At 45.6% G+C, this 12,389-nt stretch overlaps 1 protein-coding gene across 1 annotated transcript in view; it reads left to right on the forward strand.

The window, feature by feature from the left end:
• The window catches only part of TMEM26 (transmembrane protein 26), a 52,711-nt gene that overhangs the window by 29,518 nt on the left and 10,804 nt on the right, over positions 1-12,389 (forward strand). Inside the window, exon 3 of the mRNA XM_015416346.1 lies at positions 10,528-10,626. Coding sequence (XP_015271832.1) covers positions 10,528-10,626 — 99 coding nt within the window. The remainder of the gene's footprint in view (positions 1-10,527; positions 10,627-12,389) is intronic.

Consider the following 12,389-nt stretch of genomic DNA (forward strand, 5'->3'; position numbering starts at 1 on the left):
AACAGGAAGTTGCTTAAATGTTATCAAACTGCCCAAACTACTTATTTATTCAAATATTTATATCCCACTTTTCCCTATGACTCAAGGCAGCTTACTAATCATTCTGAAAAGCATAATGGGGTGTGCAATATATATATATCCCCCCAGCTCCATTTTAGTCTATGGGGACCATTATAGTCAGTGGGCCCCATAGGCTATAATGGAAAATCGAGCTGGGGGTATCTGGAGCTCTGGTGGGGCCCTGTTTTTTGAGGTGAAGGCACCAAATTTGCAGCATAGCTGCTGGCGCCTCTCCTCAATCCCCCCCCCCCCAAGTTTCAAAAATATTGGACCAGAGAGTCCAATTCTATGGGCTCCCGAAGGAGGTGCCCCCATCTTCCATTGTTTCCAATGGAGGGGAAAATGCCTTGTGGGCTGAAACAGTAATTTCTGAGCTGCCTGTTAAGATTTTATGTGCCAGCACTCCTTAGCACTGAGATGGAACTATGCCAGCCACCCGCCATAGTGGACCGGCTGGGGAAGGGAAGGAGGGAGGAAACCCCCTCTGCTTCCCTTCTCTTTCTGATGTGTGCTGCAGCCACAGGGTGACTCAAGGAGGGAAGGTATGGGGAGCCGAATAAATTTGGCATTACCAATTATTTCCCGATTTGGGAATATCGGTATATACCAATATTTTTGGGGTTTGGTATACCCGAACCCGAAAAATATTGACTCCCCCCCCCACACACCCCTAGTCCACAGTCACCCAGCAAGCTTCCACAGCAGAGTCGGCATCTAACCCTGGGCCTCCCACATCCTAGTCTGACCCTCAAATCACTACATAACACTGCAGATCACAAAATAGTTTAATTATGCAACAATAAGAGAAATTATAGTCATCGGTTCCATTTTCATGAGGCATGCAGGTCACCGAATTTTCACTGCAGAGCTCAATTTTTAATTTTTAGCATAGACAGCATGGAGCTTTAAAAGTATGCCAGATTCCAAATTAGAGACGTGTATAACATTTTGATCTTCCTCCCAACGATAAAACAGTGGGTATAAACCACACTAGTTATCCAGTTGTGAGAGCTCCATGCAAAATAAATCATGCGGCTTATCAAACCACAAAGCTGTTTGAGCACAAATTGTGCCAGGCTAGTTAGTTCCTGCAATTCAGTGAGAGATTTGTACACACCATCTCTTGTTAGAGCACCATTAAAACAGCTATTTGTGTTTCATTTGCATTTCTCCCTTTCCTGTTTTATTAGACATGACGGGCTGCGATTAAATTAATGCCATTTCCCGTCTTCATTGTCATGGCTCATTTACACTTCACGTTTGAAATCACAGTACATAATCGTGTGACATTATATTAATGTGCAGACCAATGCACCAAGATCGCACAAACAGGGAAACATGTTACGTGTTACTGATTGCTACATACATCTTGAGTGCCAGTATGGTGTGGTTAGGCTAGGTTCGGGGAGACCCAGGTACGATTCCTCACTCTGCCACGGACGTTTACCTGGTAACCATATAGTCACTCAACCTACCTCACGGTGTTGTGAGGATAAATTTTTTAAAGGTTTTTATTGATCATTAACAATTGATACATAACATTAGTAACAATCAAACAATGCTTAACGTACAGTAACATTCAAAAGGCCTCTGTATAATATTTTGTAGGGTTACTTTAAACAAATATAACAGCTAAAACTTATCCTCCCCCGACACTAATAACAAAGGGTGGAGAAGCTAATTACAATATATAAAACAAAACAGTAACAGTAACACCATATAAACCCTCGTAACAAAGGAGCAAGGCTACTGTATTTGAGCAAAATAAGCTAATTGTATAGTCAATGGAAAACAACTAAGTTGTGAGGATAAAATGAAGGAGAGAATGCGGTAAGCAGTGTTCCCTCTAAGCTGAGTTAGTGTGAGCTAGCTCACAGTTTTTTAGCCTCCAGCTCACACATTTCTGTTTTAGCTCAGGGAGGACGGCTCCAGAGCAAACTAATTTATGCAGTAGCCAAATTGCTCGCTCACAGCTTTAATGTCAGTAGCTCACAAGGTAGAAGTTTTGCTCACAAGCCTCCACAGCTTAGAGGGAGCATTGGCGGTAAACCACTTTGAGTCCCCATTGTGGAGAAAGGTGGGATACGAATGATGATGGAGTAGGGCTTTATACCCCACTTCTTCTCTACCTTGAGTCCCAAAGCAGCTTACAATCGCATTCCCTTCCTCTCCCCACGACAGGCACATTGTGTGGCATGTGGGGTGGAGAGAGCTCTGAGACAACTGAAATGAATGAAAATAAATACAATACATAAATCTTCTAGGAGTATGGATCTTCATTTATATCCTTTTGTTATCTATACATCTAATAGCCAAGTTGCCCCCTCTGTGCGGATATCTAAAACTGCACGTCTGGGGCACATAGCGGGTAAAGAGATTTTCCTGCACAGTTGGGGCGAGTCCCCAGGTGTGCAGAAAAATCTGAAATGTAGAAAAAATTATACGGGGAGTACTTAAATCCCCCCCCCCAAAGTAAAAAAGTGTTCCTTGTGCATGTGCAGAGAACACACTTACGCCTGGGAACTATGGCACAGCCGCGCAGGGCTCACCGCCATTGCTGCTGGTCGTGATGGTGGCAGGGAGAAGTCTTGGCAGGCCGGTGGCTAGGAGCCATGGCTGTTGCTGCTGGAGGGGAGAGAAGCCTGGCAGGCCCCATGCGGCTAGGAGCTGCGGCCATTGCTGCTGCTGTTGGTGGCAGTGGCGGCGGCAGGAGGGGGGAGAAGTCTGGCCGCTTAGAGCTGCGTGGGGCTCGCCAGTGTTGCTGTTGTGGGTGGTGGCGGGGAGAAGCCTTGGCAGCCCGGGAGCTGTGGGGAATACTCCCCCCACGAGTATCGCGGGTCCCGCTTCTTGTATATTCTAGTTGCAAAGTGGGGAGGGGCTGGTAAGGAGGACTAGCCATGTGCGCATAAACGGGAAATTCAGACACACACCCGGTAGTAAAGTAGCCCGCTTCAGCTAAGGAGTAACTGCTTGCTTCCCCCGCCTGAACTTCAACACTTGAGAATTCCAGCTCAGTTGCCCAGAGCTTGGAGGCTAACAGAGCAGTCCCAAGTGGCCTTACACCCTAAAAGACTACTTTAAAGAGTGTCCCTCTGCCCATGGTTGCATTGTAAATGAGCAGGAAGTTGCTTATCTGCCTCTGAACCTGAGTAGTCCAACACAGGAGCGGGTGGTTTTTTAAAAAAAATCTCACTTCATCAGAAGATAGAGATAAAATTCAATGAGATTTGAACACACTGGAAATGTGGGTGGATGTGAACAAGATGCAATTTAACAAGGATAAGTGCCAAGTTCTACATCTGGGTGACAAAAATAAAGAACAAGCATACTGGATGGGGGACACACTTCTGGGTAGCAGTGTGTGTGAACAAGATCTTGGGGTACAGGTGGACTGTAAGCAGGGCTATTTTTGGGCAGGAACGCACAGGAACGGAGTTCCGGCTGGCTCCTGAGTTGGCCACGCCAAGGAGGAACTCATTAGCATAATAGGCCACACCCAATAGCAGAAACTCATTAGGATTGGCTACATTAGGGGTGTGTGGCCTAACATGCAAAGGAGTTCCTGCTACAAAAAAAGGCCCTGGGTTTTGACAACAAACAAGGTAAAAAGAATAAGAAGGGAAAGGTGGGTGTGGCTGGATGACCACACTTCTGGTAACATGGGGGTGCGGCCTAATGTGCAAATGAGCTGTGCTGTCAGGGGTGTGGCCCAATATGCTAATGAGTTTTGCTATTGGGTGTGGCCTATTATGCTAATGGGTTCCTGCTGGGCTTTTTCTACAAAAAGAGCCCTGACTGTAAGCACATGAACAGCCAGTGTGATGCAGTGACAAAAAAGGCTAATGCGAGCTTGAGGTGTATCAACAAAGGCATAACATACAAATATCAAGATGTTGTAGTCCCGCTGTACACTGCCTTGGTCAGGCCACACCTGGAGTATTTCGTGAAGTTCTGGAGGCCTCACTTCAAAAGGGATGTGGACAGAGTGGAGCGGGTGCAGAGAAGAGTGATGAGGATGATCGTGGGTCTGGAGACCAAGCCCCGTGAGGAAAGGCTGAGGGACTTGGGAATGTTCAGTCTGCAGAAGAGGTGGTTGAGGGGGGACATGATTGCTCTCTTGGAGTATTTGAAGGGCTGTCACTTAGAGGAGGGCAGGGAGCTGTTCCTGTTGGCAGCAGAGGAGAGGACTCGCAATCATGGGTTTAAATTAAGAACATAAGAACATAAGAGACGCCAATGTTGGATCAGGCCAAAGGCCCATCCAGTCCAACACTCTGTATCACACAGTGGCCAGAAATACCAGGTGCCATCAGGAGGTCCACCAGTGGGGCCAGGACATTAGAAGCCCTCCCACTGTTGACCCCCCCAAGCACCAAGAAGAAGACAGAGCATCACTTGCCCCAGAGTCCCTATCTATACTTTGTGGCTAATAGCCACTGATGGAGCAGTTTCATGGAGTGCCCACAAGGAGTTCTTGTATTGTGAGAAAGGGAGAAAAGTACCTCTTTCTCTACCTGCTCTTTCCCATGCATAATCTTATAAACCTCGATCATGTCACCCCTCAGTCGTCGTTTCTCCAAGCTAATTAATGGTGGGAAGGTACCAGCTGGATCTTAGGAAAAACGTTTTGACAGTTAGAGTTGTGCAACAGTGGAATCAGCCTGGGGAGGTGGTGAGCTCCCCCTCACTGTCAGTGTTTAAGCAGCGGCTGGACAAACACTTCTCAGGGATGCTCTAGGCTGATCCTGCATTGAACTGGGGGTTGGACTAGACGGCCTGTATGGCCCCTTCTGAGTCTGTGATTCTATGATTCTGTTCTATGATTCTACTTTCTTTATACCCCTCTTACTTCCCAATGGGGCTCAAAAGTGGCTCAGATTTTTCTTCCCTCTTCTACTTGATCCTCACAACAGCCCTCTGAGGTAAATTAGGCAGAGTGTGTCACTGGATCGAGTTCACCCAGTGAGCTTCCATGGCAGAGTAGAGATTCAAACATGGACACTTCGACCACTGTGGTGTTTTCCAGATTGTCTTAGTCCCATTTTCATTCACCAATGTTACCGGGGGTTTTTTCTATTGTCCAGACAACTTGGTTAACACCCCCGTGCTGTCCCGGTCTTTCCTCTCCTCCCCCTGTTCTTTCCCAGACTGGTTTTCCCTGTACCTTCCCCCCACCCCATTGCGGAATGAATTCGCCAGATAGCCTCTTGCTCAGAATCTGAATATTTTCTTATGCCTTGTGGACTGCCGCCCAAAACCTGCTCAGAATGGACAGGTTTGGGTAAGTAAAGGTAAAGGTTCCCTTGCTCGAAAGCCAGTCGAGTCCGACTCTAGGGTTGCGGTGCTCATCTCCGTTTCAAAGCCAAAGAGCCAGCGCTGTCCGAAGACGTTTCCGTGGTCATGTGGCCGGCATGACTAAACCGTCAGTCCCATCGGGAGGTTTGACACCAGCTCTCACTGCTCTGCTTATACAGGAAGCTGACTCAGAGTCAATCTTCAAGAAGACCGGGCTGGGGTGGGGGGAGAATTCTGCAACTCCAGTTCCTTAAAAACCAGCTCTTGAGAACAATTGCAGAGAGATAGACTGAAGAAGACACACATATTAATCATAAGCCTCAGCGGAGGAAGGGGGAAGGGGGGGGGGAGAGAGCAATATTCTGGCTACTTTCAGTGCCCTGGATCTTGTCCCCACCCCTTGCTTTACACCAGAGTAGTTGTACTGAAGCCAATGGGGCTACTCTCATGTTAGGGGGATTGCACCCTGCTTATGTGTTCCGAGGCAAGCTTGGGCCAGGCTGACAGCTTCATCACGTGACACTGCTTAACTCCGAAGTGAAGCCCAGGGAAGAGAACTGGAGCGAGGAAGGGGCTTTCATGGACCCTCTCCCCCAAGAAAGGGCGCAGGCCCTGGAGACCATGGCAGGCTTGTCTTGGAAGTGTCATGGTGGGGGAGGGGCTGTACCTTAACAGGGATGGCGCAGCCCCCTTGAGGCTGCTGAAACACCGTGACGTTTCAGTGCATGTGCAAAAATAAAACATAAAAAACTCCCCCCAAATCAGTCCTCAATGTGAATGTAAACAGATGGAACCATGGCGGGAGGGAAACGAGGTGGCGGCGGGGGGGGAGGGGGACAAACGTAAGTGTGAACTGATCGTACCAATAGTGCAGTCATCAGAACTGCCACAACACCCACAAGAGCCCCAAAGGTGGCTGCTGTCTGGGAAACGCCTACACCACACTGGCTCTCAATGAATCCTCGTGGCTGGAGGGCAACGAACATTACCTGTGCTTGCTGTGCAGCTTTTTGAACAGTTTCCCCCCCCTCTATACTGGAATACCCTGCATAGCCTGTGGGTACAGTTGCCAATCTCCAAGTGGGGCCTGGAGATCAACCTGGAATTACAACGGAACTCCAGACAACAGAAATCAACTCTCCTGGAGAAAATAGCTGTGTTTTGGAGGGTGGGCTGACTCTATGGCATTATACCCTGCTGAGGTCCCTCCCCGAACTCTGCCCCCCTTAGGCTCCGTCCCCCAAAGTCTTAGGAATTTCCCAATCCTGAGTTGGCAATAGGGCTGCCAAGTGGGGGTGGGGAATCCCCCGCTTTGGAGGCCCGATTTCCACCGCGGCGGAATCAGGCCCCGGGGGGAACTCCGCCCCCGAAGCTGAGGTGACGCAGCCACATCACTCATGTTGGGGGCGTGGCCCAGATCGTCAGGGGGGGGGGGAACGTAGCACGCATCCACCGAGAGCTCCCGGAGCCCAGCAAGACTCCCCCGCTCCGAGGGGTGAGTCGACTTGGCAACCCTATTGGCAACCATAGAGACCAATAAGATTAAGCTGTCTTTGTCAGAGACAGTGCTATTGGACTCTAATCTAGTTATTCATCGCCATGGGGTGAGTAGACTTGGCAACCCTAGTTGGCAACCTTATCTGTGTTGGCCCCCTTGCAGTGCTTTCATGATAGGCACAGGGGCCAGCCTCTTTACTATTAAATACCTCCTTTATACCCCATCTTTCTCTGCAGTTCTCCTCTCCTCCATCATATCCCCAGAACAATCCTGTTAGGTAGTTTAGTCTGAGAATGTGTGACTGGCCCAAGGTTACCCAGTCAAGCTTCCATGGCAGAGTGGATATTAGAACCTGGGTGACCCAGATCCTAGTCTGTCCACTCTAGGAATCACCAGGGATTGGCCCCAGTACTCTACGGGAGCCATTTTGTGGTTGGTCCTAGCCCCCAATGGCATTCCATTCTAAAAAATTCAAAATATGTCCACAGGCTCCACGAGATTGGCGACCCCTGCTTTAGACAGTTCAAAGTGCTTCGCACAGGTCAACTCAGTAATCCTTACAATAACACCACAAGGTAGGCCGGTTTTGGGTAGGGACACTTAGTGAGTTCATGGCAGAGGCAAGATTTGGACTGCAGGCCTTTCTAGTTCACAGATCGATCTGTTTTCTTCTGATGTTTCCTAAACGTGTTGCTCACAAACAGTAAACGGGTAAGAAAGAAATGAGATGTCCTGCAGACCATCTGGTTGTCTTTTGAAGACGCGTGAGAAGAGCAAAATCTTCAGTTACTTACAACTCAAGTCAAAATTCTAATCTTTTTTTATGAGCCTGGAAAGAGATGGTTAGGAAGATAGATGGGGAAGTCGTGTCAAGCTTTCCACTGCAAATGTATACAGTGTTCTGGGAGGGTCAACTTCCAGCTGACAAAGTGGATTTTAGCCCATGGAAGTTTACACTTCAATAAACCGTTTAACCTTTCATATGTCACAAAACGTTTGTTTTGTTTTGACTACAACTGTTACCCAATCGGAATCTGAGTTGAGTTCAGGCAATTTCATTTGTCTGTCGTCACTGTTTCTCCTGACAATATACTACTCCCCCCTTCTACCCTGACCTGGATAGCCCAGGCTAGTCCAATTTCATCAGACCTTTGAAGCTAAGCAGGGTCAGCCCTGACTAGTATTTGGAAGGGAGACCACCAAGGAATACCAGGGTCGTGACGCAGAGGCAGGCAATGGCAAACCTTCTCTGAATGTCTGTTGCCTTGAAAACCCTGCGGGGTTGCCATCAGTCAGCTATGACTTGACTTGACCAAAGACAAATGAGGTGCATGGTAAAGAATAACGAAAGGAAATCATCAAACCATGCAAAATGAAGCTTTAATAAATAATTATTAAATAATTATTCAGTTCTTTTTATATTATTTATATAGAATATAAATATTCTCTGATTGGTGCAATAGCCAATTCTCTGATTGGTGCAATAACTATGTAAATATGGCAACAAAATTCTCAAATTGGAACCAAGCTCTTCAGTTTACTGGTAACTCATGCCAATAAAGGTTTTGAATTGAAAATCCCACAATATTGCCATGCTGTGTTCACCATAGTCCCAACAGTGCGTGAACAACCTGGTGAGCTCCGTGACTAGCTAGATGAGGCAATCACTTCGATGTACCTGTAGCAGACTGCAGGCAATGTGTGAGCAAGCTACTCTGTCCACGTTTTGCCCAAGCTTCTTCAAAATCAGGAATGTTTACAGGACAAAGGAGCCCTTAACCAGTTATTTCTAAGTTTTCTTTCTAAATGTGCTAATGCACCACCAGTCTTAAAGATGTGTCCAAATTGTCCAAACTGAGCCTGCGGGGAGGGCGGGATAGAAATCTAAATAAATAAATAAATAATAAATAAATTGGTTACAGCTTGGGTGAAACATGGACAGAATAGCTGGCTGATGCGTTGCCTGCAGTCTCCTACAGGAACATCGAAGTGATTGTCTCATCTAAATGGTCATGGAGCCCACTTGGTTGTCATGCACTATTGGGACTATAGTGGACACAGATTGTCTCAACATGTGGAATAAAGTTAGCATGGTGCTCACCCAAAAACCAGCAATGATTGCTGGCACCTTTGTCTATTCTTGCCAACCTGCCTGGAGGGAGGTGCCAGCAGTATAACTCTGTGATGGCATTTCTCTTAAAATAAAGCTAATGGAAAGGGATAATCCTGTAGACAGCAGAAAAGACCCAGAGCATTACATTAACTTCATAACCCAATGCTAAGTGCCATTTTTCAGCATACCCATTAGTAAGCCTATTTGTAGATGTTCTTAACATATTATAAAAGACTGAATGTGAAGTGCTTTCATTGGATACTAGTACATTTTGAAACAGAAATATTAATTTAGGAAGCAGAATCATATTTATGAGCTTAACCCTATCAAACAGAGGTAATCAAAATATTGTTCAGAGAGAGAGAGAGAGAGAGAGCATTTCTAACCAAATGGATTTTACACATTTTACTAGTATCCTATGTTAAATATATCGATTGATTGATTCAATTTATACCCCGCCCTCCCCACGAAGGCGGGCTCAGGGCAGCTTACACAACATTTCATAAAAATACAGTTAAAACCTATATAAACATATAATATAAATAACAGTCAATTAAAACACAGTTAAAATGCTGGAACATTATCAGATAAAACAAGAGCAAAAATTATTTCTAATATGGCTTAGGTGACCGTATGATTCCCATAACTTTCATACCAGCTCAGTTCGCTCATTTATGTGGCAGGCACAGGCTAGGCCAGGGCACAGGCTTGAGGTGAAGGCAAAGATGGTAAAGCCAGGGCACAGGGACCCTCCTCAGTGTATGATGCGGCTCCTTAGTTGAACGCCTGGTGGAAGAGCTCCGTTTTGCAGGCCCTGTGGAACTATAAAATATATTCCTATATTATTGGCTCAGTCTGATGCTTTACTTTACTTATCCAACAATTACTGTCTAATTTACAGATGTTTACATTCAATAGCATTGCTTCTGTGTTGGTTTGTTTTTTAGATTTAATTTATAACCAGATAAATGGTTGTAGGCTTCAAATACCACCTTCAGCTATTCCCAAGATCTTACAATATCCATTAAGAAGACAACCATATCACCCTCGTACAAACATCATTTAGATTGGTTTGTCTCTATTATAGTACCTCTTATTTCTGCTGGGCTGACAACAAGCATCCTTAACTCACACCTCCTGAAGCACCAAAAGACCCAACATGCTTAGGCAGGCTTCAACGTCCTTTATTATCTCAGTCTATGGAATGAACTGCTGTCAAACTCAAATGCCTTAAGACGTGTTGAGATGTTTGCTTTCCAGTCTATCAAAGGCCTTTTTTGCATCTAAAAATAAAAAGGCTACTTTAAACCTATTTTTATTTACAGGGTCTTTACAGGGCCAAACACCATTTGTACATTTGTAAGATTAGGGGCCTTACGTGATCCAGCTACATTGGTAATGCAGTCCTAAGCACCCCTTGATGCACATGAACCTCAATTGACTTAGAAGCCTGTAACTTTGCTGTGGGTTGCATTGCAAGTGAGTTTGCATTATGAGTTACTTTAATAAATGTCTGTTCAGAAAGAGACTGAATTTTGTCTGAATCATCTTTTTATTGCAGTTTTGCCTTAATGAATCTCAGCAGCCTGTGCAGAATATCAGTGAAAGAGAGGAACCCAATTATAAAAATGATGCCACAGACAATCATATACTAGAGAAGGTGAGTGCTTTTTATGATCTCATTAAATTAGCATCTTCTCTTCATCCTTGAAATAACAAAGATATCTGAGATAACTTGAATTCAGTTGTTGCAACCTGTGTTCCATTATTCATCTCTTCTGAAATACCAACATGAACAAAAATGTCCTTCAGTTGTACAATAACGCTTCAGCAATAATGAACATATTGGTAATACTGAGTTTGTTACCCGTTTCCAGAAATACTGTGCCTTACTACAGTTCTATCACATGTAAAAGAATTCTGCTTTTGTCCTTTTCAACAAGACCATCATCTAGAAGAAGACCTTCTATAAATCTTTGCTAATTTCCATGGTCAAGAAGCCACTGATGAGTCATTACAAAGCCATTTTCTCTTACTTGTAGAGAATAGCAAACCATCTGAATACAAACATTTCCACACAGCCACATTAATCTTGTGGCCCAGCTCTTTCTACCGTTAGCTAACAAGTAGTTTAATGGAAATGCAAATTGTCTGCAATGTATTTACATTTTCAAAATCAAAAAGTTCTGTCAGCATTACTCACTTTCTTATCTTAATTATCAAAACATTCTAAATGGTAAATATTGGAAGACCACCCCTTTACACAGAAAGAAAACCATAAGAAAGTATCTTATTATTACTAAGATCTCAGTACACACTAACCCAGATTCCTTCCATATATGAAAAGTGACTTGTATATATTTAGGATTAAAATGCTTATACTTTACCACAGAGGCTAATGAAGAAACTGGTGGGGAATATTTACCACAGAACTTTCATTCATGATAGTTTGCTATTCCATAAAAATGTTCCTTCTCTTTCTTTTTCTTAACCACACATTTAAAATATAGCTGCTCTTATATTCTGTGTTAATTTGTCAAATTATCACACTAATAACCGTTCACAGAGAGCTGTACAAAGACCTCCCAAAGGGGTATTAAAAAAAAAAAAAAAGACTTCAGGATATTGGAGGCTCCCAAACTCGGGAGGATGAGAGATGGCACAATCCTGGAACTAGTTGGTCAATGCCAGGGTTTTTTGGGGGGCTGGAGCATGCCAGAGCGCTGCTCCGGCAGCCCAGGAGGCGTGCGGCAAGCCTCGCCCCCAGCTCCCGGCGCCGAAGTGCTGGGGCCAGGGGAAGCCCGGAGAGCCCCGCAGCCGGGTCATCCAGGCCCACGCAGGAGTGCTGGGGCCGGGGGAAGCCTGGAGAGCCCCACAGCCAGGTCCCCCAGGCCTGCACCTAAGTGGTAAGTAAGGGATCGGGGGGAGGGAGGGAGGGAGGCTCTCCCACCCCCTGATTCCTTACTTACCACTTCGGTGCAGGCCCGGGGGACCCTCCCTCCATCTCTTTGTCATCTTTCCCTCCTTTCCTTTTCTTTCCCTCCTTTTCGTTCTCTTTCTTTCATTCCCTCCTTTCCATCTCTCCTTTTCCTCTTTCCCCCCTTCTTCCCTTCTCTCTTTCTTTCCCACCTTCTTCTCTTCTTCTTTCCTCCTTTCACTTTCCCTCCTTTTCCCCTTCTCTCTTCCCCTCTTTCTTTCCCTCTTTCTTTCCCTCTTTCCTTCTCTCTTTTTATCCCCTCTTTCCTTCCTTCTTTTCTTCCTTCTTTCCTTCTTTTTCTTTCCCTCTTTCCTTCCTTCTTTCCTTCTCTCTACTCTCTCTCTTTCCTTCCCTCTTTTCTCCTTCTGTGGCCCAACTCTAGTGAGAAGGGGTTTAAACTTTAAACCCCTTCTCTGTTCACTCACCCCACCGCAGGCCAGATGGGG

This window comes from Gekko japonicus, unplaced genomic scaffold, assembly GCF_001447785.1.
Source record: "Gekko japonicus isolate JY-2015 unplaced genomic scaffold, Gekko_japonicus_V1.1 scaffold966, whole genome shotgun sequence".
Lineage (NCBI taxonomy): Eukaryota > Metazoa > Chordata > Lepidosauria > Squamata > Gekkonidae > Gekko > Gekko japonicus.